Source organism: Sus scrofa, chromosome 16, assembly GCF_000003025.6.
Source record: "Sus scrofa isolate TJ Tabasco breed Duroc chromosome 16, Sscrofa11.1, whole genome shotgun sequence".
NCBI lineage: Eukaryota > Metazoa > Chordata > Mammalia > Artiodactyla > Suidae > Sus > Sus scrofa.
The window spans coordinates 66,446,566-66,473,429 of NC_010458.4; the positions used below are offsets into that span (position 1 = coordinate 66,446,566).

At 38.8% G+C, this 26,864-nt stretch overlaps 1 protein-coding gene and 1 long non-coding RNA gene across 4 annotated transcripts in view; one reads left to right on the forward strand and one right to left on the reverse strand.

Annotated features, from left to right (window-relative positions):
• LOC110257242 overlaps nt 1-3,642 on the forward strand; it is a 155,249-nt gene extending 151,607 nt beyond the window's left edge. Inside the window, exon 3 of the long non-coding RNA XR_002339602.1 lies at nt 1,481-3,642. This is a non-coding gene — a long non-coding RNA (uncharacterized LOC110257242). The remainder of the gene's footprint in view (nt 1-1,480) is intronic.
• SGCD (sarcoglycan delta) overlaps nt 1,417-26,864 on the reverse strand; it is a 1,033,728-nt gene continuing 1,008,280 nt past the window's right edge. The window contains exons 8-9 of one of the 3 annotated variants that reach the window (XM_021076526.1): nt 9,619-9,742; nt 1,417-8,232 (exon numbers count right to left, since the gene is read on the reverse strand). In XM_021076526.1, the coding sequence (XP_020932185.1) occupies nt 8,059-8,232; nt 9,619-9,742 (298 nt within the window). In that variant the 3' untranslated portion in view covers nt 1,417-8,058. The remainder of the gene's footprint in view (nt 8,233-9,618; nt 9,743-26,864) is intronic. The other 2 variants (XM_021076527.1, NM_001144123.1) reach the window with 2 other exon arrangements.

Sequence of the window (26,864 nt, forward strand, 5' to 3'; positions counted from 1 at the left end):
ATTTAGCCAGCTCAATGACGGACAGTCCTCTAGCTTTTCCTTCTCAATCATGACCTCCTTAAGAAGTATCTTTCTGCTGCCTTGTGGCCTTAAAAAGGGAGAAACTTGCCTGCGGAGGTGGTTCACAGATGAAAAACTGTTTCCCCCCTTACCAAACACTGGATAGAAATTAGGTTATTTTTGTGTCCATCTGAAATTCAGGGTTGCTAGTGCTTCCTTCTGTGTGGCCAGGGTCTTCCCTCTCTACCAGAGAACCTGATTTGCTGGCTCTGGTTATTTCAGTTCCATAAGATGCTTCAAAGGTACTCATCCCTGGTTTTCCATTTGGACACATCCACCAGTAAAAGAAAACCCTTGAATGACTTACCCTAAGACAGGGTCTTTGACACTTTTTAGCTCATCCCTTTGCTAAGATTTAGGGCATAGCTGAGCCACAGGGGCATGACAGGACCCTGGTTGGTCCTGGGCTTGACTGTGACAGGAGCATTGAGAAGCTCTGGGCATAGCCATTCAGGGGCTTAGACATGCGCTATTGAGAAAGCACAGAAAAGCAGGACGGACCCCACCATCTGCTCTGGGTTGGTGCAGGTAGGCAGCAGGCCCTTCACAAGGGCAGACTGGTTTAACCTGTTCCCATGTTACCTGGCTCTGTGATTCTCCAAAATTATTTTAGGTATTTTAAGTCGAATAGATCAAACCTTGATCCATTAGCTTAGAAGATGAAAGTGCCCCAAAGCCACCAAGTTATAAGGAACTTCAGATGCACTCATCTTCTGCCCTCTCGTTGAGGTTGCCACCAACCTCTTTGCTGAATCTAGGACACCAGTGTCCAGTGTATAGGTTCAAGGTTAAAGGGTGCCACTGTTGAAACAAGAATTGGCAAGGGGGTCCTATTTTCAACTCAGATCAATGGGTAGCGATGGCCTGAGTGCTTTGGTGAGAAGAATTCTGCACAGGGGAAGGGTTGTGGACCATTCGTGGTGACTGACAAGGTATAGGGTATGGGGCTCAAGCCATTACCCCAGTCAAAGTGACCCCTTTGGATCCTGAATGTCTTATGCTACTTGAGTCCCTGCTATTCTTACTTGTTTTGGAGGGAAATAGGGACGGTGAAAGCAATCTTGTTCCTTCTCTTTGATTCTTTCCTTGACTCTTGCCACAACTAAAGGCAGGATGTAGGATAACCAAATGGTATCAAAGACCTCACCTAAAATAAGACATCTGTCTTTTGAAGTGAGGTATAGGGCAAAGAGAGGCATATGAGCAGAAATACTGATTTGTTGAGCCACATCTATAGATCACTGAAAATTAAATTTTTTTCTTAAATGTAAGGTTGGCAACCCAGGCATCTTCTAATTTGTAAGGATAAAAAGCCTGACTTAACAAGAATCAGAGCAAGCTAGTCTCTTCTTCTTCTTTTTTTTTTTTTTTTCCTTCCAGATGCTATTACTCAGACAAATCTTCTATATTTTCACTGCAGGTATCTCTACTTCAGTACAGGATGCTGTCACAGACGAGAGACAACAAACAGGAGGGAGATCAAAGTTTTACAGCCTCATCCACCCAAGAAGGATCGTCTAGAAACTGGTAGGAGACACTTCTTAACAGCTCAAAAAATAGCTTAGCATGTTGGCAACTTCACAGCAGAGCGGTTTGGACTTAGACCCACATTTCAGCTCTGCACTTTTTTAACAAGTGGCTTGGAGCAAGTTTCCTAACTTTTCTAAATCTCAGTTTCCTCATCTGTTGATAGGAACTATAAGGGAACCTAACTCAAAGGCTTGCTTTGAAGATGAAAGAAGTGAATGCATATAAAACACTTAGCGTAGTGCCTAGCACATAGTAAGTTCTCAATGAATATTAGTTAATAAAAAATTATTCTTATAGTTGGAAAATAGAATCCCACTCTTACCACATCTTAGAGCAGGCTCTGGGTCCAAAGAGACCTCTTTGAATGTATGCCAGATTTTGTGGGTGTGATTCTTTTGGGGGAGAAGGTTCAAAATTTTTCTCAGATTCTCCAGAGAACTTATGACCCCCCAAATGTTAGGACCTCATGCATTACATAAATAGGGAGCTAAAAAAGCATCAGTGTTCTCTTTGTCAACAAATAGCATTGTCCTGCCCTCAGACAACCCTTTGCTATACTGTTCCTGTGTAATCCAATAGATTGGCTTGGAATTGATGAAATCGGAGCTCTCTCTGATGTCACCAGAATAACTCAAAATGTAGAAGTAGCTGCAAAGACACTGGAAGAAGGGAAACTACTAGACCAGTTTAGGAGTGCAGAGTAGATTTTAGGTAAGATAGAGGTTTCCTTTTCTCTTCTCCCCAAGAAGGGAACTTCCTGCTTGTTTAATTGATCTGACCTTAGCTAATGTTCAGCAATGAAGCAGAATCTTCTCTTTCCCTGATAAGGGTGTCCACATGCCTAAGGCATGTGGCGTTTTGGAACACTATTCTGGTTTCCCATTGCAGCTGCTGGATTGTAAGTACTTCTTGCGTACAGCAACTTTTCCTCTGTTCATTTGCTAAGCTGATGGAAGTGGAATTGATATCACCATTTGTTGGGCAGAAGTTAAGCATTGCTGTTGGTATGTTTGAGACTGTTTACTGATGGATTTGATAAAATCATTAATGCTGTTATGATATCACATCTACTGTTGCATCCTGTTGAGCTGCTCGCTCTCTCCCTTTTTTTTTTGTCCCAAGGGAAGATGCTCACTTTCTACTCTGTCAGTATCTATAAAAGGAAGGTGGTGGGATAAAACCAAAGAAAGTAGCCCACAGAGCATGGGCCACCCCAAATGGGATGTTTTCTTTTATCCTTGTGCTCTAACAATACTCAAAATGAGGACCTCCCACAAATAACTATTTTTCCTTGGCCATTCAGACTTGCCTTGAGAAATTTCAAGGACTCTATTATGAAGAAAGCTTTTAAGAACTGTAGAAATCACATTGCTTTTGAAAGTGCCAATGCGAGTGGTGTGCTCTGCTGGCTGAAGCAGCAGGCTTCAGAGTGCTTTATCTCTTATCAGCGGTTTAGCTTTGTGAATGAGAAATTCAGAGGCAACTGTATAATTTTAAATTCTGATTACCACAAAGAAAGAGATGTATCTGACATCCCAGTGCAGTGGCTTTGACTATTTTAATGGAAATATGCTGGAACTGGGGGAGCCTTCTACGGAGGAGAAAGTGATGAAAGACCCAAAGAGAGACATTTTTATCTTTGAGATAAAAGGCCTGTTTTCTAAGGTTGTTTCTTTTATTATGACTTTTTCCCCCCACCTGCTATGGGGTGCACTATGCAAATGTATCATTCTAGGAACTGCTTCCTTAGCCTCTTTGTGCCTGAGATTTCCTGGAGCAAGGGAAAGAGAGGACACGGTCTTGTTTACAATGTACGTAAGTGAGAGTTTCACCTTGCAGAGAGCCTTAAAAATAAGGATCAGTTGGTTAAATGGATCTGTGTACCTCCTTGATCCAGACACCACACTCCCTTTTGCCTAAAATAAACAAAAGCAAGATATTCTCATGTAGCTGCTCATGTGAAGGGGAATTTAATCCTCTTTTAGTCGAATCTAGAGGAAATGCTGGAGGACTCCTTTAACTGACATTGTGGGTATTTTTATTAAAAAAAAACAACAAAAAAAAACCAAAAAAAGGAATATTCATACTTACAAAGAATCATTCATAACTGATGCTGTTTTAACCCTACTGAATATGAGTATAAAGCTCTGGATTAGCAATAGAGATGCTGACTGAAGAGACAAGTCTCTGGTAGAAACCTGCCTGACCACACAGAGGCAGAGGTGGTGGAGCTCAAAATTGGGGTTTTTTTTGGGTACTCCTACTACGCTAAAGAACAAAGACCTAGGTCCTTGGCAACAACATCAAAGTGCCAGATTCTGATTCTCCCCCTCCACGCCCAACAACAGTTTCATGAAAGAATTCTTTTATGTTTTTTCTTCTTTCATAGTTTAAGATGTTTCTTCAAATATTTCTAATTATTTCTTGGTCCCACCAACCCTTTAGGCCTGATGTGGTCGTAGGAAAGCAAGGTCACTGGAGGTGTGGGTAACCCAATGGATGGATGCCAAGAAGATAAGTCAAAACTATTCTTTGCAAGACCATGGAATGGGCATCTTTCTGGAATATGGGAAGATGGGATGGAAACCTCTAGGTAGAGTTTCCAGAAATAATCTCTTCAGGAAAGAGGTTATAAATTTAAATCAAAGGATCCTTGCTTCACCTCTTGTCACACAGTGACGCTGACTGGAGGAACCACCTATGTATTAGGAGTCCTAAAGAAAACCTTTTGTGGATCATAGCTTTCGTCTTCCACTAAACATTTCCCTAATTCCACCCTTCCTGTTTCTGAGAATCCCATGAGCCTATGTTTCTTAGACGAGTGGATCTCTTCTACACCAAACTGTAAGTCAGACCATCTTCTAACCATGTGTTTATATTGCCAAGCACACATGGAATGTAGGATTACCTAGGCTGCTGTCTGCTTTCTCTCCTGCTAGGTCCAATACAAATGAGACTACAAATGACCTCTGTGTCAGGGGTCAGCAAACTTTTTTTTTTTTCTGTAAAGGACCAACTAGTACCTATTTTATGTTTCGTGGGCCAAGAGGTCTCTGGCACAGATACTCAGCCTTGCTGGCACAGTATGCAATCAGCCATATATGACATGGAAATGAATGGATGTGGCTGTGTTAAAACTTCATTTATAAAAACAGGTGATGAGTTCCATTTGGTTTAAGGAAGAGTTTTCTGGTCCCTGCTCTAGAGTCAAGCCTAAAGCAATCTTTGGTCTATGGTGCTGGATATACAGTGAAAATCATGCAAGAGAAAACTAAAGGAAATTAGAAGCCAATTCAAGTTTACAGGATCTGTCCCTTGGGTAACAGAAATATAAAGCTGCATGGCAAGTTTCCAGTCAGATGCCACTGTAAGGGCTTTTGGAAATCTCCACCATACTCTGGTAGTTTCTTAAGAGTGAGTTTTACAAACTATTGAGCAGATATCCAATAGAATGCTATTGAATAATCCAATAAGGGCTAAACTTATTTGGAGATCAACTTTTAATTTATAAAACTTTCCCAAAGAGTAGGAATGTACTAAAACTTCTAGAATATAGAAAATTCATTTGGACTCTCTTATGCTGCCCACTGCTTAATATACTGAAAGATGTGATTGTCTAGAAGATATTATATAGAAAGATTAGAAAGAATCTCATTTTTTAAAATTAAAAGTTAGCAGATTTTAATGTAAAAGGGATTTCTTCCCCCAGAATTCAGGTAAAATGTTTTCTCATGACCATGGACAGATACTCTAGTTGGAAGAATTGGGGAAAAAAAAATGTACATTGAAAGACTTAATATGCACTTACTGAAATCTAAAGTCTGAACGGAAATATATAATTAACCCATGTCAAACATCCTGCTCATTACCTGGGATAGTGTGGTTACTTAAGCACAAATGAAAATCAGAATTTTTTCATCATGTCTGTCCACACAGGTGCTTGATTTCTCTTCTTGGTTGCTAACATTCTTTTTATTCTGTTTGTGATCTGATTACCTATAGAATTAAATTTTGCGAGTGGGATCACACAAGTCTTTTTTTATTGGCATAAAACTCCCCAGGTGCTGATCTCAAACTTTTGTATAATAATTAGAACAAAATTCTGTGAAAGAGGTTTAGGGAATTTTCCATTTCTTTGTCATCCAGAGGATATGTACTTGACATGACTAAGTGCAAAGATGGTCTGTCTGCTTCAAAACAAAACAAAACACAACAAACAAACAAATCCTTGTCTTCAGTTTTATCCACCAAGGATGTCATAGCTACTACCAGTGATGGGAATGATAGTGGGTAAATGCTCCCGGTTGACAGGGCAGGGGGGGCCTTTCCTGGCTTGGAAAAACCCTGGGTGTGGTATGTGCAGATTCTGGCAGTGTGATCCTGCAGGATAGAAGTAGTAGTGATCCAGAGCAATTGGATATATTTTTACAGTTTTCCTTTTTAGACCCTAGTGCTGCAAATGAAGAAATCTTAACAGTCTCACCCTTGAACAGCTCAATTATTTTACAGGGAGACTGAGCAAGAGTGACTGGAGGGAGCCAGGGGTCTGGGAGACAGCAGGGCTCCTGGTCAGGTGAGAACCATTCCCCCTCCCTCCATCACTAAGTGACTAAGTAAACATACAGCTTGCTTTTCCATCCAATGTGTGCAAACCTCCGCCTGATTCTTGAGTGTCATCTCAAAAATACCAAGCCTCTTGTTCATTTCCTATGGCAAATCTCCCCTCTGCTTGTGAAGTAAGAAAAAGTAGAACCTTGTTGAGGAAAAAAAACAAAGGCCATTCAGACCACCAATATGACTTCATTTAGGATTGTGGGGCCGCTGCTTAGCGTATGGCATCCGAGACTGTCTAGGCCAGTTGTGTCTTCGATTCCTAGATGTGGGTTCCTTAAGGGTCCACATCTGTCAGCCACCTGGTCTACCAGCTTTAAGATGCCCCATCATTATTAAACCCTTCCCCTCCAATCATTCAAAATAAACTACAGGTGACAACAAGATAAATAGGATGTGCTTCTCCTTGCTGAGTGCATTGACTTAAGGCATAGGCACATTTCCCCCTCTTTGAACAGAGATGATGTAATCCCCTGTCCCAGCACAAGAGCTGGCCAGGGTGACCCTGGAGCGTGATGATGAAAGTGGAGTGATGAGAGGTAGCTGATGGCGGGAATTAGGGAGCTGCTTCTACACATGCCAATGTGGGTACTGCTGAGCCCCAGGCGACACAGTGATGCTAATAAAGACACTTGACTCAGTCTAGATTAACTTCCTGGGGGCATTTCTGGGGGCATGTGGGCCTTTTGGTCTGTGATTCTTGGGTCACTATTCTCAGAGAAAACAATGGTAAATTGAAGAAAACAAATATCCCAATACTGAAAAAAATACATAAGAGCCTGGAAGACACAGTTTGTGCATGCCTTTAAAAATAAGTCATGTTTCTAAAAGACCTACCAAGCCCAGAAAACGTGCTTAAAAATGATGTGGTTCTGTTTGCCACTCTTTGATTTCCACCTCGGAATAGCTTCTCTCTGGAGTAGCGGTTCTACTCAAGGATTCTGATTGGCCTGATTATTTTGGGTAGGAGTCTATTGGACCAAGTCCAAAGTGAGGACGTAACAGATTTTGAGCCATCCCCCCCCTCTAAACAGAGACATATTGCCTATTTATTCTTTATCTGTCAGACCATTGACTAGCTTTCAGCCGACTTAGGAGCAGCTGTTATCCTATCTTGTGCTGATTTACAGCTCCTATTTTGACTGTGGGATATGTGAGTTGGAAGGAAGTAAGCTAGAAGCAGTTGGGTGGCAGTTCAAACTTTGCTAAAATTCATCCTTCTAATTTATCCAACTACAAAAGTCCCAGGGCATTTGGCTGCAAAAAAGGAGAAGAATCATTTGAGTTCCTATGGCTGACTTCTCGGGCACTGCCCCATCCCTACCCCAAAGAGAGAGAAGTTGGCTAGCTGCGCTACAGCTAAAAAAGGAAACTAGTGTCTGTTTTGACTACAAGGGTCTTGGCCCTGGGGTGTGCCTTGCAAATTCCCGCCATCACTTCCTTGTAATGACACTAAAGGAGGAGACAGGCTGTCTATCAAACAGGTAGGTGAATATTCAGTGAATGTCAACACACTGTGTGATTCTGAAGGGTCTGGAGAACAGTGGGCCAGAAGTAGCATTTTGATTTTGTCATGGACGTGGTGGGGTTGGGATGGACATGACAGTGGACATCACAGGGTCACCCATGGTTCCTTTTGTACTGAAACCTCATTTTATACAGAGGATATATATATTTATTTATATATATATTTATATATATTTATATCCACCCACACGCACACGCACGCACCCACGCACACACACACACAAAAGGTCTTTGATAGGCTTTCTGTGTTATAGTAAAAATAGCTGGCAGCCAGGGTCTAAAGCCAAAAAAGGCCTTTATGCTGCGACAGTGTCCACTATGGATAGTCTCTCACAGGCAGACACTTGTGTTTATCTGACAAGTGGAACCAGTTCCTGCCTGTGACAGGAATAATCTCCCGTTGGCACAAACGCAGATCTCGAAGACCTTCTGCCTCGTTCCCGCGGGTGTGTAGGATCCGTGAGGCAATCTGGGTAGTTTGATTTTCGCAGCATCTAACTTAATCTAAAAAGAGTAAACAGGAAGGAAGAGTTAGAGCCTGTCTTTTATCCTCCTGACATTCTGACACAGTGAATGAATGTTCAATTGCAATTGAACAGGCGCCTACTATGTGCTAGTATTTGTAGGCACTGGGAATTCAGAGAGGAACAAGACCAATGAAGTCCCTGCCCAACCCCCAGAAGCTTGTATTCTAGCCAGACACTGTTTCACTGACACCATCACGTATAGGCATTTTGCAAAAGTGCAACACATGGAGTGCGAATGGATTCCTAGAGTGAGGTAAATGTGGAAATGCCAGGTTAACAATTGTCTTTATCATGAGACGTCTCAGACCCTAATTACATCTGTGTGCACGGTGGGGCTTCAAGAATATGCAACACTCTCCAGTCCTAAATGATTGTTAGGATTTTTATAACTAATTCCTCCAGAGTTCAGATTCTGATAGCTATAAACTGCATCTGTGATGTAGACACTGCTTTGAAATGTGTGTGATGGGGAGTTTGCAGCTGTCTGCAGAGACATTTTTGATAACTGAAAGGTCTATCTGACTAGATCTTTTAAAACAAATATAGCAAATGCCAAGCCAATCAAAAGGCAGGCTTGGTATACAGAGGCAGGTCGAGACGGATAACTTCCAACTACACATAAAAAGTGGAAGAGAGTTTTGCTTTAAAAACACATTTTTCCTCTTGTTAAAAAGAATTCTTAAATATAAAAATTCACTTATGAGAATGATGAAGCCATTTTCAAAATTTTGCAGTTGAATCATATATTCTTTGGGGATTTGGCTTATTTTGCTTGCAAAACTACAAGCAGCTGTTTTGTTCACCGAAGTGGGTTTTGCATCGGGGTAGAGAATGAATATTTGCCACCTTTTCATCCCTTCAGCTTTTATTGCCTAGTTTTGACTTGTTCTGATTTGGGAGAGCTATTAGATCTGGCTTTTCTGTTTTCAATGGAAGTATAAACAAGGTACACTATAAAAATGACTACAAGTAAAAATGACTACAAGTAAATCTCTTTACACAGATGTGTGTGATATACAGCTTAATTATAGCAGCCAACTAAATCTTATTTTAAGAGAGAGAAAGTTTGGAAATAGCATTCATTTTTACAGCCATCCTTCTAATTCTGGTCTTGTAATACGTGCTGTTACATCAACACCTTACAAATGATGAGTCATAACTTTTATGTGCTGTGGGTTTGGCTTAGAGTTGTGGTGTTCAACATATTTGTTCTAGAAATAGAACCTCTGATTGGCTCTTTTTTTTTTTTTTTTTTTTTTGCATATAAGGCAGGTTGACTGCAGTGGCAAAGGGAATGACGTTTTAGGAAATGTTGGCTTATTGGAGCTGTGTTTCTTTGGACCTCTGTCCCTCGTCCCCCTACCTCTCCATCTTTGGACTCCAGTCTCAGCTCTGTTCTGCAGGTGGCTTCCATATTGCCGGCTTCTGCATTTATTTCTACTCCTTTTGGGGCTTCCATCACCAGAGACCGGGTGGGGGATTCCAACCTGAAATAGATCCAAGACCAAGCACGATTAAAGATCCCATTTCACTTTTTCAATACATTTCAAAGGAAGTCGATGCTCTGAGCATTGACACAACATTTCCATATCTGATTAGGAAATTTTTCTAGCTTTGCTTTACAAGCCTGGTCAAATTTATGAGGGAAAATATAAGATATCTGGGCTTTATCTTCCCTGCCTAGCACAAAGATCATAAGGAAGGTGTTCTAAAATCCTGGCTTCATTTTATCTTACACCCAGGTACTTATTGCCTGATTGGTGTAATTAACCAAATTCTTACATAAGTTTTGTGTAGTTTTAGAGTGAGGCAATCTCAGGTCTAAACTGAACGTCCTGGAGTTGGTAGGCATTCCTTTCACTTCATCCTGCTTTCTGCATCTTTCCCGGAAGCTGATTTGGACAGAGCTTAGCCATGGCTGACTCAAGCCACGGAGCTGTCACAGCATGACCTTGGGCAAGTCTTTCTTCCCTCCTCTCCTTGCCAAAGTTTCTCAAAGCCTGTTTCCTCATCTCTAAAGTGTTTCAAGTGGTGCCTGGCGCGTGGTAAATGTATAATATGTATTTACTACTACTATATTGTTGTGACTATTGCTATCATACCAGCTGCTCATAAAGAAATTTCAAGCCTGACTCAAATAGGCAGTTGTCAAAAGAAGATTCAGAACAGTTAAGTTGTTGCCAGGAATTAAAGGGAATGGATTTGACTACAAAGGGACAGCACAAGGGGTAGATGATCTTTGGTGACAAAATGGTTCTGTGCCTTGATTGTAGGGGTGGTCATGTGCCTCACATAATTGTACCCCCCCAAGTGAATTTTACTGTGTGTAACATAAGTAAATTGAGTGAAGGGGAGTCAGCTACACTCTATGGTAATTGTTAGGGCAAAAGAGGATAATGCTTCATCGAAAGATTTCTGCTGAACTCATTCAATATGAAAAATATGAAGTAAAACCCAACCATCTTCTAGGTAGTCCAGATTTTAATATTAGCCCCACATGGGACTGAATGAGGATCCTCTCCTCTGTTACAAAGAAAGTATCCCAACTTGGGAAGCCCAGGCCTCTACCATGGCTATCAAACTTCGCTGAATAAAACCAATTGTCTGCATTTTATTTCTACGTCCTCTTTTTGACGTATTAAAAGGGAACATCATCCTCTCTGCCTGCCGACTGCTGACTCCTTGTTCTGCCCCCACCCCCTCCCCCCTGCTATGGGTCAGGCACACCCTCACAGGCATCAGTAATTGGCAGGAAGAGCAAGGTGACCAGTGGGAAGCAGTCCCAAGCCATGTTTCATAGGCGCCAAGGGAGGGAGGGCGCTTCCTCACTTCCCAGGTCTGGCTCCCTGCCTTTTGCTTCCAGGCAGCAGGAAATTGATGTCCCTTTTTCCACGGCAGTGACTCATCTAGAACCTTTAAGAGAAACAACAGGTCTCTAGTCCTCAGGAAAGGGCTGGCTTGAGCTTCTTTTTCACTCCTTATTTCCCTTTTGACTTCTTATCGCTTTGTGTGTGGCAAAAAACCCCTATCCTACCCCTCCTTCTCACAAGACCTTCACCAAGTTGGTGCTGAGCTAGGTGTGGTCCACCTTGAAGTGTGGCCAAATCCCTTTGCCTGTGTTTTTCCCTCCGCTATGACCTCAGACAGGGAAGGAGGTCTCATTTCTAGAGCTTCAGGAAGTGATGACTGTGTAATACAGGCCTTATCTAGGAACTTTACCTCACCCCAGTTGAGCTCTTCCTGTAGCTCACTTTTAAAATTTGAAGATGGTTTTCCACCATGCTCTTTGCTTCTCTCCCTAAGGTCTGGCTGACGCCCCTACCTTATCCTAGCATGGTCTAATACCTTCTGTTTTCACTAATAGGGAGAACTTTTCCCTCTTGGCATAAGCTTCCCTTATGATAATATTGCCTGCTCAACTCCACATTTGTTCACCCTCTTCTCAACAGCAGGCTCTGCTATCCTCCATCCGTCCCAGGAAACAATCCTCACGCCGTGTTCTCTCTTTCCCTTGCTTCCTTCTTCCCTCCTTCCTGTATTGCATCAGATAATTCAGCTTTTAACTCACAACTAATATACTAATTCTCACATAGTAATTCACCTTGAACCTGGACTATGGTAACCTCAAAAGATTACCTCTATTTCTTCCCTTTGTTTCCCAGTGTACTTCACGCACCCATATATCATCCTGAAGTCAGTTTGAATATGTTACTTCTGTCATCAAAACCTTCACAAGTTCCTTAGAAAAGATTGAACTCTTGAACTTACTTGCCCATTAGAACTTGGTCTGACCTATTTTGTTAGTCTTTCTTGCCACAAACATCTCCTACGTTTTAATGAATACTTACTAGGTGATGGGCACTGTGGGAAGTGCTTTATATGTGTCATTTAATCCCCGCAAAAATCCTCTGTTTTTGGCACTCCTTCAAATCCTGATTGTACAGGCAAGGAAACTAAAGTAAATGACTTCCTCAGGTTTGTATATCTTGTAAAAGGGCAGAGCCAAGATCCACACCCAGGCATGTTATAGAGTATTCTTCATCTCTTCTAGAAAAATTGGACTTCTTTCCTGTCCACCACATTTTTGTACTGTTCTCTGTAATGAAATGCCAACTCTTTCTTCATAGAATTGGCACTTCTACTTCTGAACCCAGGCTCTGTAAATAATGATGAGATGATGGCTAGTACCACATATGTCTCAGTGAGACATACCACCCACTACACAAGAGTCTTCACCACTTACTGAAATGGTCAACATCAGCACATCAAATTCGTGATATGATTAATGTGTTTGTATTCAGTATATAGTGAATCAAAGTGAATGATGCATACAAAATCATAGCTTAGGGGGAAAATACTGAAATAGAAAAAATACAGGGAGCTTGGAGAACTTTATCAGATGGAGCGTTGGATTTCAGACAGGCCTATGAATTCGCTTTACTCTTGCCACCTCCTATGAGATCAGAAGGAGGACTCAGAAGTAGACTCAGAAATGCCTGCTCCCTTCCCCTCCTCCAAAGCCTTGGATATGCCAGAGTGCCAAGAAAGCGGGCCACTCTGAAACTGTCTCCTAATGTGAACAGCATGATAAGGTAGAAACTAGTTTCCTGGAAGCAAAGACAAAGTGGTAGCTGGCTTAGTTTTCATACCCCATCCTTAAGGTCTGTCCTTTGCTACAAAGGCAGACTGTTCATTCACATGCTAAATCTTTCCACTGTCAAGAAAGCTCCTGCAAGAGCCCTAGGGGCCTGCAGAGAGTGCATGCAGCACTCCTGCAGTGATGTCAGTCAATTTCCGACAATAGATGGATAACCACAATGCTGTTGCTTAGGTAGTATTGAGCAAGGAAAATGGAAGGAGACTCCCTCCTGATTTGGGCCAGGGCAGGATGGGGGTGTTGGTTCCTGGCAATTGAGTGTCCTATTGGCTCTTGGGAATGAATACTAATCCCATTAGGAGCAAGTGCAACTCCTCTGGGAGGACTAAAAGAGCCTGCACATGGAGAAAGTCTCGGAAAGGAAGTCCAAGTCTGGGACAGGCTCTCCAGAACAGTGGTTCTCAAACAGGAGCATCAGGATCCCATGGCAGGCTTGTTAAAACACCCATTGCCAGGATCTACCGCCATAGTTTGATGCAGTAGGTTGAGGGTGGTGCCTGAACACCTGTACTTGTGACAAGTTACAGGTGATGCTACAGCTGCTAGTTCAGGAACCACATGTTGAGAACCACTGCTCTAAAACACCACTGTCATCTCAAGTGCCCACAAAGACTAGATAGGTGATGTCAGTGAGTGACCCATAAGAAAGCTATAAGCAAAATAAGAGTTTAAATTCTTTACATTTCATACGCATGCCGCCTTGCCTTGTTCTTCAAGAATGCCCTAGCCTTTCCTCATCTTCCAATAAATTTCTGAATCAACCACAAGTGAGGGAGACGCTCTGGACAGGTGTCAGCTGCTGTTCTAACCTAGCTGATTACTGCCAGGGCTTCCGATTAAAAAAAAAAAAAAATCTGAATCATTCCATTTTGAGAATTAGTGCAAAAGATTTCTCCAAACGTTAATATGATATAGAGATCTCATGTACCCACTATACTTTTTAAAGGAAAAAAAAGGTCTTATCTCTGAAAATCCCTGAGCTCTTCTTCCTAATCCTATCCATTTCCGTCTCTCAAGAGTAACTACTGGTATGAATTTTGTTTACTCTTTTCTTGATTTTCTTTATAATGTTGTATTACTGCATGTTTGCCTTTTAAAATGATAGACTGTTTATGATCACAAGCTTTTGAACTTTATGCACTGAGTAATTGCAGTTATGCATTCTTTTCTGATTTATTCATTTATTTTCTGGCCTCAACATTTTGTTCCTGCAATGCATCCATGCTGTAGCACAGCTGTAAATTATTCTTTTTCCCTAGTGTTATCATACGTCATGATCTGTTTGTCCATCCTTTTGTGGGACATTTGGATAGATTCCAAGTTTTCATTTCTATAAAGTCATCCCTGCATGTTCTCTTTTGTGGCTCCTGGTGAACATGTGCAGATTTTCTTTAGGACACATCCGTGAAGTGTGGAATTGCTAGCTCCTACGTTTATTGCTAATTGTCTACAGCTTTATTGCTTTCCCACTAGTAAAGTATAGAGTCCTGTTTATTCTACTTTCTTGCTAGGATTTAATATTATTTATTATGAGACAAGTGTAAAAGGGGATGCTATTGTCTTTTAAATTTGCATTTCCCAGATTAGTAATGGAGTTAAGCATCTTTTCATTTGTTGGTAAGCCATTTGGGATTCGTCTTCAGTGAAATGTCTTTTGTCTCTCTTAATTGTTTTCATTTGTGTTATTTTGTGTGTGTGAATTGTAGTGATGCTTTATATACTCTGAAAAGTAACTCTTCAGTTCTCTGTACTGATAATTTCTTTTTCAAGGCTGTAGTTTATCTTTTCACTGCATGCTTAGCATCTTTGGATGAGCAAAGGGTTTAGATTGTAATGTCAACAAATTATCTTTTCCTGTAGGGTTTGAGCTTCTGTTTTATCTGAGTCGTCCATCCTTACACTGAGGTTATGAAGTTTTATGTTGAGTTTTCAAAACTTTTATGTTCTGCTTTTTCATTGTCTTTTATTCATTGGGTATTAATTTTCGTGTATGATCTCAGGCTGGGATCAAAAGAGATGCAGAGCAAGGGTCTCACCGTCATATATTGAAAAGCCCATATTTAGCTGTGTCATACATGATTGTTGCCATACGCATATTGGTCTCTTTGGAGATTTTCTAGTCTGTTTTGTTATTCTATTCATCTAGCCTTGTGACAATCATTAAATAAATATTTTAGCTTACTTATTTTGATTTTTAAATTCTTTACATTGCATACACTAGCCCCCTTGCCTTGTTCTTCAAGAACGCCCTAGCTTTTCCTAGTCTTCCAAATAAATTTCCAAATCAACTGAAGTTTCAACTGAACGAAGCCCTGTTGGAACTTTGATTGGATTTACGTTCCCTCCATGTTCACTGCACCTGTCTCTATTTTGTTGTTTCCGGGGATGTATTTCAATAAAGTTCAACAGTTTTCTCTGTGAGGGGTTAACATACCTCTTGTGGCTGTGGACAATTGTATTTCAGTAAAAAAGTATTTCTCTTATACCTATTTATTTTTCCCATTGTATCGATATTTGTTTGGTATGTGATCTTATTGTTAAAACACATAGCTAAATTATCTTATTTTTCAAAAGTGGTACACAGGTTGACTTAGGTTTTTTAGGTGGGCACTAATTGTTTCATGATAGTTCTATATCTTTTTTTTTTTCATATTGTACTATCTAGGACTGTCCAATAAAGTGTTTACTGAAAGTTAAGCAAAGGTAATCTTGCCTTTTCTTGACTTTAAAGGGAAAACTTTCAAAAATTTACCCATTAAGTAAGATTTTTTTATAGGTTTTTTTTTTTCCCAAAAAATATTTTTTATCATGATGAGGGAGTTCTCTTATCATTTTGCAAAGAGTTTCTATCATTCATTACTGTGGATTTATCAGTTAGTATTTTATTCTTCATATATGGAGATAATATATTTCTCCTTCATATATTAGTGTGAATTATATTAATTTCCCAATATTGATAATCCTCTCCTACTTTTTTTTTGTATTAACCAAACATTTTCATACCATCTCATCTTTTCTATCAATTTCTGAAATTATCTGTTAATTATTTTTAGGATTTTGCACCTGTGGTCATAAGTGAGTTTATCTTGTAACTTTTCTTTCTTGTAATAACTTTGTCAGATTCTTTTGGGGTCAAAAGAGATGCAGAGCAAGGATCTCACCATCATATATTGAAATTTTTTTGGAATTTTTAATGAAAGATTAGATGTACCTACCCTTTGCATATTTAAATGCATTGATAAACCTTCTGGTCATGGAAAGCCATCTTATTTCCATTAAAACATAATTACAGGATTATATGGGTTTTATGTTTCTTCTCAGGTTGATTTTGGTAAGTGATCTGTTTTCCTGGTATTTTTCCATTTCACATAAAGTTTTAAATTTCTTGGCAAGGCTTTTCATAATATTTTCATCCCTAACATTTGTAGTTATGCCTTTTGTTGTTCCAAGGATTTTTATTTGTGTCTTCTTTTCCCCTTGAGCAGTACTGTCAATTTATTAGTCTTTTCAAAGAGCTAACTTTTGCCTTTGTCACTCCTATCTGTTTTATGTTTATTTCTTATTCTTAAAATTTCCTTGTCTTTTTGTTCTAGATAGAACAACTGAAGAGTTATCCTAATCTAAATTCTAAAACGTGTTGCTGCCTTAGTTAATTAAAATGTTCTGCTTTCTTAGTTGATTTCTGCTTTCCTAACTTTTAATACATTCATTTAAAGATATGCGTTTTAGAGGTAGCATCCCAAAGGAGAATTATTAATACAGGTGTAAATCTCTTCTGATTTTAGTATAATTTCTCCTGTGGTTAAGTTTTATATACAGATTTTCCTTAATTTCTAAATCTTTAAGATTTTCTATGACAGATTTCTAGTGTATATTTTATTCACCGGTTTTGAACTGATAATCTTACCATAGTCAGAAAACATTCTCTTTTTAAAAAATCATTTATTTAAAAATCGAGACTAGGATCTTGGCTCTGTATGTGTCAGTTTTTTAAAATATTCATGCCTGACTGAAAAGACCGTGTTCTGCCGTTGCTGGTGCTATGTTCCATACGTGTCTATTAACCCAACATATTTAATTGTTCTGTTCATATATATATATCAGCTACTAAAAGAGGCATATTATTAAATACGTATAATGGCAGCTTAGAATTGTTCTATCTTCCTTATCTTCTTACGAATGTGTATAATGATCCTATTCCTCAGCATATTTTTTGCCTTAAAATCCATTTTGCCTATTAGTATAGTTGTTCTCATTCTGTTTCTATTAGTATCTTCCTTGGATGCATTTTTCTATTCTTGTAAATGTCATCCATTCTGTATGCTTATAATTAATTAATTAATTAAATTAATTTATTCAGTCTTTTGGCTTTTTAGGGCCGCACTTGCGGCATATGGAGATTCCCAGGCTAGGGGTCAAATTGGAGCTGTAGCTGCTGGCCTACGCCACAGCCATAGTAATGCAGGATCCAAGCCTCATCTGCGACCTACACCACAGCTCATGACAATGCCAGATCTATAACCCACTGAACGTGGCCAGGGATCGAACCTGCGTTCTCATGGATACTATTCAGATTCATTTCCGCTGAGCCACAACGGGAACTCCATGGTTATATTTCAGATGTGTCTCCCCTGTAAATGAATTTTTATATTTCAGATGACTTTTTACTGATGGAAAACTTACATGCAGTGAAATGCACAGACTTTTTAATTTTATTGAGATAAACACTGTATATATTTTAAGGTATACAACATGATATTTTAATACATGAATACAATGTGAAATGATTCCCCCTACTAAGTAAATTAAACCTATCCATCACTTCACATATTTACATCTTTCCCACGTATGGTGAAAACATTTAAGATCTACTCTTGTAGCAAATTTCAAATCTAGAATACATTATTATTAAATCTAGTCACTCTGCTGTACACTAGACCTCCAGAACTCATTCATCTTGTAACTGAAAATTTGTACCCTTTATCCAGTCGCCTGTTAGTAGATACTTGGTTATTTCAAGTTTGGGGCTATTTTGCACAAGTCTTTATGAGGATAAAGTTTTCATTTCTCTAAAATAAGGAGCTATGAGTAGAATTACTAGGTTACAACATAGGTGTGTCTTTAAGGCTGTATCTAAAATAATCCCCAGTGATCTTTATATCCTGTTATTAATGCCCTAGGCAATTTTCTCTCCTAGATGTGGGCTGGATATTGTGGCTTGATTCTACACAAGGAAAATGTGGCAAGAGGGATAGGATGTCACTTAGGAGATCAGGTTATAAAAACAAAAAAACAGACCAAAAAACTGGCTTCCATCTTGGGTTCATGCTCTCATTCCCTCACGCAAAGGGATGCCAGCTGCCATGTGAGAACTGCACAAAGATGTCTGAGAAACCAAGGGAGCCCATTAGCCTGTGAGGAACTAAGGTCCTCAAAATAATAGTTACAGGGAGCTGAGTCTTGCCAACAACCAAAGGCATAAAATTAGAAATGGATCTTCTCCAAGTCAAGCATTTGAAGAGGTCACAGCCCTTGCCAGCAGCTTAACTGCAACCTCCTAAATGATCTTGAGTGAGAGGAAGTATTAAATTGCACCCACAGAAACTGTGGGATAATAAACGTCTGCTTTTTAAGCTGCTAAGTTTTAGGGTAGTATGTTTCACAGCAGTAGTTTAATAGAATAAGAAAACTACCAAATTATTTTCCAAGATAGCTGTGCAGCTTTACATTCTTACCACCAATATTGATGTAATTAAAGCTATTCCAGTGGCTATAAAATGGGTCTTTTCAAAAAATTTATTACAGTTGATTTACCATGTTGTGCTAATTTCTACTATAGAGCAAAGAAATTCAGTTATATATATATGTGTATGTGTACATATACACATGACACACATATTGTGTTTTATATTCTTTTCCACCATGGTTTATCCCAGCGATTTGCTATATAGTCTAATTATTTGTGCTATACAGTAGGACCTTGTTGTTTATCCATTATAAATGTAATAGTGTGAATCTATCAACCCCAAACTCCCAGTGCATCCCCACCCCCCGGCAACTTATAAGTCTGTTCTCTATGTCTATGAGTCTGCTTCTGTTTTGTAGATAGGTTCATTTGCACCATATTTTAGATTCAACCTATAAGTGATATATGGCATTTGTCTTTTTCTGACTTAACTTAGTATGATACTCTCTAATTCACTTAGTATGATAATCCATGTTGCTGTGAATCGCATCATTTCATTCTTTTTCATGTCTAAGTAGTATTCCATTGTATATATGCACCAACAACTTCTTTTCCATTTCTCTGTCAGTTAGGTTGTTTCCATGTCTTGGATATTGTGAATAATGCAGCTATGAACATGGGGGTCCAGGTATATTTTTGAATTATAGTTTTGTGCAGATCTAGTCCCAGAGGTGGGATTGCTGGATCATATGACAATTGTATTTTCAGTTTTCTGAGGAACCTCCATACTGTTTCCATAGGGGTTGTACCAATTTACATTCCAACCAACAGTGTAGGAGGTTCCCTTTTCTCCACACCCTCTCCAGCATTTGCTATCTGTAGACTTATTAATGATAGCCATTCTTACTGGTGTAAGGTGTTACCTTATTGCAGTTTTGATTTGCATTTCTCTAATAATTAGTGACGTTGAGCATCTCTTCCTGTGCCTACTGGGCACCCACATGTCTTCTTTGGAGAAATGATGTCTGTTTAGATCTTCCATGAATTTTTTTACTGGGTTGAGGTTTTTTTGTTGTTGTTGAGTTGTATGAGTTATTTGTATGTTTTGGAGAGTAAGCCCTTGTCGTTTGCATAATTTGCAAATCTGTTCTCCCATTCTGTAAGTTGTCTTTTCATTCTTGTATAGCTTCCTTTGCAGTACTATAAAATAGTTCTTCATTGTGGTTTTCATTTTTTCCCTGATGACTAATGATGTTGAGCAGCTTTTCACATACATATTGGATATTCAAAGATCTTTTCAGAAAGATCTATTTAAATCTTTTGTTCAACTATTTTATTTTTAAAATTGTGTTATTTGTATTTTTGTCACTGAGTTGCTATACAGTCTAATTATTTGTGTAAATATATATATATATGAAATTTTAGATATATTTTCAGAAAATTCAGATGTAGCTATATCTATGTGTACCTGTATCTGAAATCTACCTATCCATCCATCCATCTGTACATCGACCTATCTATCTAGTACAAGTGTTTTCTTCTAAACTGTGACTTACCCCCCAAGGTCTCCAAGACAGTCTCCTATTTTTTTTTTTCCTGGAAGCTTTAGAGTTTTAGCTTTACATTCAAATTTATGATCCATTTATTTTTCATTTAATTTTTAAGAATTAATTTTTCAGAATAGAGATGAGATTCACTTTTCCCCTAGTAAGTTTATCTAGTTTTTTGAGCACTAATTACTGAAAAAATAATCCTTACTTTATTGAATAGCATTGGTGCTTTTATTGAAAATCAATCAACCCCATACATGGAGATTTATTTCTAAAATCTCTACTCTGTTCTATTTATCTGTTTGCCTAGTCTCCTGCAAATACCAGACAATCTTAGTTACCATACCTTTATAATAAGTCAAAATAAGCTCTATAGTGAGTCCTTTAACTTTTGCAAAAGGAAAAAAGATTGATTTAATTATTCCAAATTCTCTCCTTTCCCATATAAGTCTAAAACCCTGAAGGGAATTTTACTGGGATTATGTTGAAATAGATCAGTTTTGGGGAGAGTTGATACCTTGACAATATTGAGTCTTTAATGGATTTTTTAAAACATTTTTTGTACATTGCCCAAATGTACAATTCTTGATTTATGTGTTCTGTTAAGTATTTTGGTTCAATGTTGCTTAATACAGCAAGAGTATTGTTTATTCAATGTTTATTTACATATATATGTTTTCCACTTTCTTTACTTATTCCTCTGTCATCTGAAATCTCCCTTTTTTTCTTAAAATCAAGAAAATCCTTGACATGTTCTTTTAGTGAGGGTTTATGGGACAAATCCTCATTTTTATTTTTCTGGAATAATTTTAATTTTCTAATTTTTATGGCCATGCCCAGGGCCTGGAGAAGTTCCTGGGCTGAGGACCAAACCCACGTGACAGCAGCAACCCGAGCTGCTGCAGTGACAATGCCAGATCCCTAGCTCACTGGACCACAAGGGTACTCCTTGGAATAATTTTTAAATTTGCCCTCTTTTGTAAAAGGGATTTTTTCTGAATATACAACTCTATGCTGACAGTTATTCTGTCTCAGGAATTGAAGATATTCGTCCTCAGTATTCTGGTTTTTACTGCTGTGGTTCAGAAGTCAGCTGTCAATTTAACTTCGATTCAAGAACTTTTATGTGGTTCTTTTCTCTCCTATTGCTTTTTATCTTTGATATTCTACAGTGTCATTTTGATATCCTAGATGTGGATTTCATTTCATTTACCTGATTTTTTTCCTTTTGACTCTCAATTTGTAGTTGTGTGTCTTTCATCACTTCTAGATAAGACTCAGTTGATATGCCTTTGAAAATTATTTCTGCTGCATTCTCTCTCCTACTACTCTGAAACCTGAATTAGACACTCTCATCCTAGCATTTCTGCTACTCTGCCCCCATTTAGATATAGTCTCATATTCATTTTCTTTTTATTTCTCATCGTGACCATTGGAGTTTTGTTTTGGAGATTATATTTTCATTTCCAGAAATTCTTTCTTGTTCATTTTCTACTTTGTTAGCCATTTTTGTATTCCTTTTTTCTTACTCTTTCAATTCTCTTTTTGTTTCTTGACTTACAGTAAACATACTCTTTTATATTCTTTCTCTGCTTATTCTGTATCTGTGCGTCTAAACTAGCCTCCTAGTTTCTACACTTGCTGTCTTGCTCAGGGTGCCTTGTTTCTGAGTATCCTTCATACTTGCTTGTTGGGGTTTATATTTCTTTGGTCTTTCTTTAAGTTATGTGAGACCTACTTCTTTTTTTTTTTTTAATTTTATGGCCACACCTGTGGCAAATGTAAATTCCCAGGCTAGGGACTGAATCTGAGCTATAGCTGTGACCTACACTGCAGCTGTGGCAACGCCAGGTCCTTTAAATTGCTGTACCAGGCCAGGCATCAAACCTGCATCTCCATAGCAACCTGAGCCACAGCAGACAGATTTTTAACCCACTACACCTCAGTGGGAAGTCTGAAGCCTACTTTTAAGGTAATTTTATTTTTTTTTTCGAATGAAATTTATTTTCTCCATTATAGCTGGTTTACAGTGTTCTGTGAATTTTCTACTGTACAGCAAGTCACACATACATGTATATATTCTTTTTCTCATGTTATCCTCCATCATGCTCTGTCATAAGTGACTAGATATAATTCCCAGTGCTATACAGCTGGATCTCATTGCTTATCCATTGCAAAGACAATAATTTGCATTTATTAACCCCAGGTTCCCAGTCCATCCCACTCCCTCCCCCTTGGCAACCGCAAGTCTGTTCTTCAAGTACATGAGATTCTTTTCTGTGGAAAGGTTCATTTGTGTCATATATTAGATTCTATATACAACTTATATCATATGGTATTTGTCTTTCTCTTTATGACAACTTCACTCAGTATAGAGTCTCTAGTTCCATCCATGTTGCTGCAAATAGCATTATTTTTGTTCTTTTTTATGGCTGAGTGTTCCATTCTGTGTATCTATATCACGTCTTCTTAATCCATTTACCTGTTGATGGACATTTAGGTTGTTTCCATGTCCTGGCTATCGTAAATAGTGCTGCAATGAACACATGGGTGCATGTGTTTTTTTCAAGGAAAGTTTGTCTGGATATATGCCCAAGAGTGGGGTTTCTGGATCAAATGGTAGTTCTTATTTTTCTGAGGTACCTCCATATGTTTTCCATAGTGGTTGTACCAATTTACATTCCCACCAACAGTGCACGAGGGTTTCCTTTTCTCCGCATCCCCTCCAGCATTTGTTATTTGTGGACTTATTAATGATGGCCATTCTGACTGGTGTGAGGTGGTAGCTCATAGTGGTTTTTGATTTGCAATTCTCTAATAATCAGTGATGTTGAGCATTTTTTCATGTGCTTGTTGGCCATCTGTATATCTTCTTTGGAGAAATGTCTATTCAGGTTTTTTGCCCATTTTTTCCATTGGGTTGTTGGCTTTTTTGCTGTTGAGTTGTATAAGTTGTTTGTATATTTTAGAGATTAAGCCCTTGTCAGTTGCATCATTTAAAACTATTTTCTCCCATTCTGTAAGTTGTCTTTTTTTTTTTTTTTATGGTTTCCTTTGCTTTGCAAAAGCTTGTCAGTTTGATTAGGTCACATTGGTTTATTTTTGCTTTTATTTCTGTTGCCTAGGGAGGCTGACCTGAAAAAACATTTGTAAGGTTGATGTTAGAGAATGTTTTGCCTATGTTCTCTTCTAGGGGTTTGATGGTGTCTTATGTTTAAGTATTTAAGTCATTTTGAGTTTATTTTTGTGCATGGTGTGAGGGTGTGTTCCAGTTTCATTGATTTACATGTGGCTGTCCAGTTTTCCCAGCACCAATTGCTGAAAAGACTGTCTTTTTCCCATTTTATATTATTGCCTCCTTTGTTGAAGATTAATTGACTGTAGGTGTCTGGGTCTATTTCTGGGTTCTCTATTCTGTTCCATTGGTCTGTATGTCTGTTTTGGTACCAGTACCACACTGTGTTGATGACTGTGGCTTTGTAATGTTGCCTGAAGTCTGGGAGAGTTATGCCTCCTGCTTGGTTTTTGTTCTTCAGGATTGCTTCGGCAATTCAGGGTCCTTTGCGGTTCCATATAAATTTTTGGATTGTTTGTTCTAGTTCTGTGAAAAATGTCATGGGTAATTTGATAGGGATTGCATTAAATCTGTAGATTGCTTTGGGTAGTACGGCCATTTTTACAATATTAATTTTTCTAATGCAGGAGCATGGAATACTTTCCATTGTGATTTTCTTCAGAAAGGATCTACATCTCTTTCCATCAATGACTGGTGCCACCATCAGCCTGGGCCTAATATAACCTAATTTATGTGCTTGAAGTTTTAGGCCCACCCAAGTAATATCAATTCAGGTGACAGAGAAAGGGCCAGTTTGGACTTACCAAGTGTTAGTAAATTTTTGTTTTTTCTTTTCCTTCCATTCAGTGCTGAGGTACAAGACAGGCTGTTTCCCTTTTAAACCTCTGGGTACAAGGGTCAGAAAAGTGGAAGACTAGGAAGGTTGGATTCTATTTCCTCCTTTCACTGAGGCTTTGCTATGCTGGCCTCCCATGTACATCTGTGGGATCTCTAAATAGACTACCTGCTTTCAGGGGGCCCAGAGATTTGCTCTGATCCCATGACCTAATACTCCAAAAAAAACGGAAGCCAAATTTCATCTAGTTTAGCCAAAATCTATAAATTGACAGCTGGCCAAAACACTCACATTATTTCTCTGGGTTTCTATGCTATTTTACTTTTTAGACTCTGTTGAACTGGAAATGAGTTATAAGTAGTCAAGGCATTTAAAATATTAAAAAAAATTTAACCATTAGTTTTTTGTTGTTTTCAACTGAAACAACTGGTGAGGACATTTACACTATGCTGTACTCTTAGAGATCCAGGTGTCTGAATTTTCAAAAGATGGATCTGGAAATTAAAGGTGAGGTGACTTTTTTTTTTTTTTTTTTTTTTTTAAAGGGCTGCACCAATGGCATATGGAGGTTCCCAGCCTAGGGGTCAAATTGGAGCTGCAGCTGCTGGCCTATGCCACAGTTATAGCAATGACAGATCCAGGCCTCATCTGTGACCTACACCATAGCTCATGGTAACACCGGATCTTTAACCCACTGATCAAGGCCAGGGATCGAACCTGAGTCCTCATGGATCCTAGTCAGATTCAATTCCACTGAGCCACAACAGGAGCTCTGAAATGATTTTACCATACAAAGGTTGGCAACTTCTTACTATTTTAGCTACAATAGGCCAACTTTCTGAGAGCCATATCTGGCCTAAGTGTTGCTGGTTTCCCATGGGTTTAGTCGGAGAAAGAGAACCTCTATGATTGAGATATATACAAGTTCACGACAGCAACTGAACCTCATACAGTCCAGGATGAACTGGGAGCTGGTCTGTATCAGGCTGCCTGCCAGCAGGGCAGGCAGTCAGAAGGGAAGAATATGAAATGAAGAGAGTGAGGAGGAGTGAAGATGAATGGGTACCTGTGACTGTTTCATACCACTTCTAAGTCTCTGCCTCAGTGGACACAAAGCTGTTGAACTTCTTTGTGAAACTAAGCCTATGTTGGCTCAGGAGGTGGAGGAGCTAAAGACCGAGACTCCCCCACACTAACAACGGGAACCAACAGCTGATCTCCCACAGCCTGATTCTCTGCACTGACCTTCAGTGCAAAAGGAGTGTGACTGCAGTTTGACTCTCACCTTCCAATCCTCATGCAGCCTCCCTAACTCAGTGAAGGGAATTTCTAGGAAACATTGTTGCAACTTAGCCAAGTCAACAGGTTACAAATGCACCCCATATTTTGTTTCAAGTGCAACTCACTTTAGCTTCTAGTAAGTACAGACTGGTTAAAATAAAGTAAGCATCTGTAAAAGTAAGTAGAGACTTGGGCTTTTCTAATGTTATAGGATTCACTTTAAAAAAAATATTGGAGTTTACTTGTTTTACAATGGTATGTTAGTTTTAAGTGTATAGCAAAGTGAATCAGTTATATATATATATCTCCATTCTGTTTCAGATTCTTTTCCCATATAGGTTATTATACAGTATTCAGTAGACTTTTCTTTGCTGTATAGTAGGTCTTTGTTACTTATTGATTTTATATATGGTAGTGTGTATATGTTAATCCCAATCTCTTAATCTATCCCTCCCCCCTCCGATCCTTCCTCTTTGGTAACCATACATTTGGTTTTGAAAACTTTGAGTCTGTTTCTGTTTTGTGAATAAGTTCTTTTGTATCATTTAAATTGGATTCCACATATTAGTGATCTCATTTGATATTTGTCTCTCTCTTACTTAGTATGATCATTTCTAGGTCCATCCATGTTGCTGCAAATAGCATGATGTCATTCTTTTTTATGATAATATGTAATTGTACCACAGCTTCATTATCCAATCCTCTGTTGATGGACATTTAGGTTGCTTCCATGTCTTGGCTATTGTACATAGTGCTGCAATGAACACTGGGGTATATGTATCTTTTCAGATTCTAGTTTTCTTCAGATAGATGCCCAGGAGTGGGATTGTCAGATCATATGGTAGTTTTTTAAGGAACCTCCCCACAGTTCTCCATAGTGATTGCACTATTTTACATTCCCACCAACAGTTGTAGGAGGGTTCCCTCTTCTCTACATGCTATTCAGCATTTATTGCTTGCAGCATTTTTTTTCTTTTTAGGGCATATGGAAATTTAGGCCATACCTGTGGCATATGGAAATTCCAAGGCTAGGGGTCGAATTGGAGCTGCAGCTGCTAGCCTCTACCACAACCACAGCAATGAGGGATTTGAGCCTCATCTGTGACCTACACCACAGCTCATGGCAATGCCAGATCCTTAATACACTGAGAGAGGCCAGAGATTGAACCTGCATCCTCATGGATCTTAGTTGGGTTTGTTAACTGCTAAACCATGAAGGGAACTCCTATTGCTTATAGACTTTTTTGATGATGGTCATTCTAGCTGGTGTGAGAAGATACCTCACTGTAGCTTTGATTTGCATTTCTGTACTAATTAGGGATCTTGAGCACTTTTTCATGGGCTTTTAACCATCTCTCTTCTTTGTAAAAATATCTACTTAAATACTCTGATCATTTTTTAATAAGTTTTTTTTAATATAAAGTTGTATGAGACATTTGTATATTTTGGAGATTAATCCTTGTCAGTCACTTCTTTTGCAAATATTTTCTTCCATTCTGTGGGTTGTCTTTTTGTTTTCTTTAT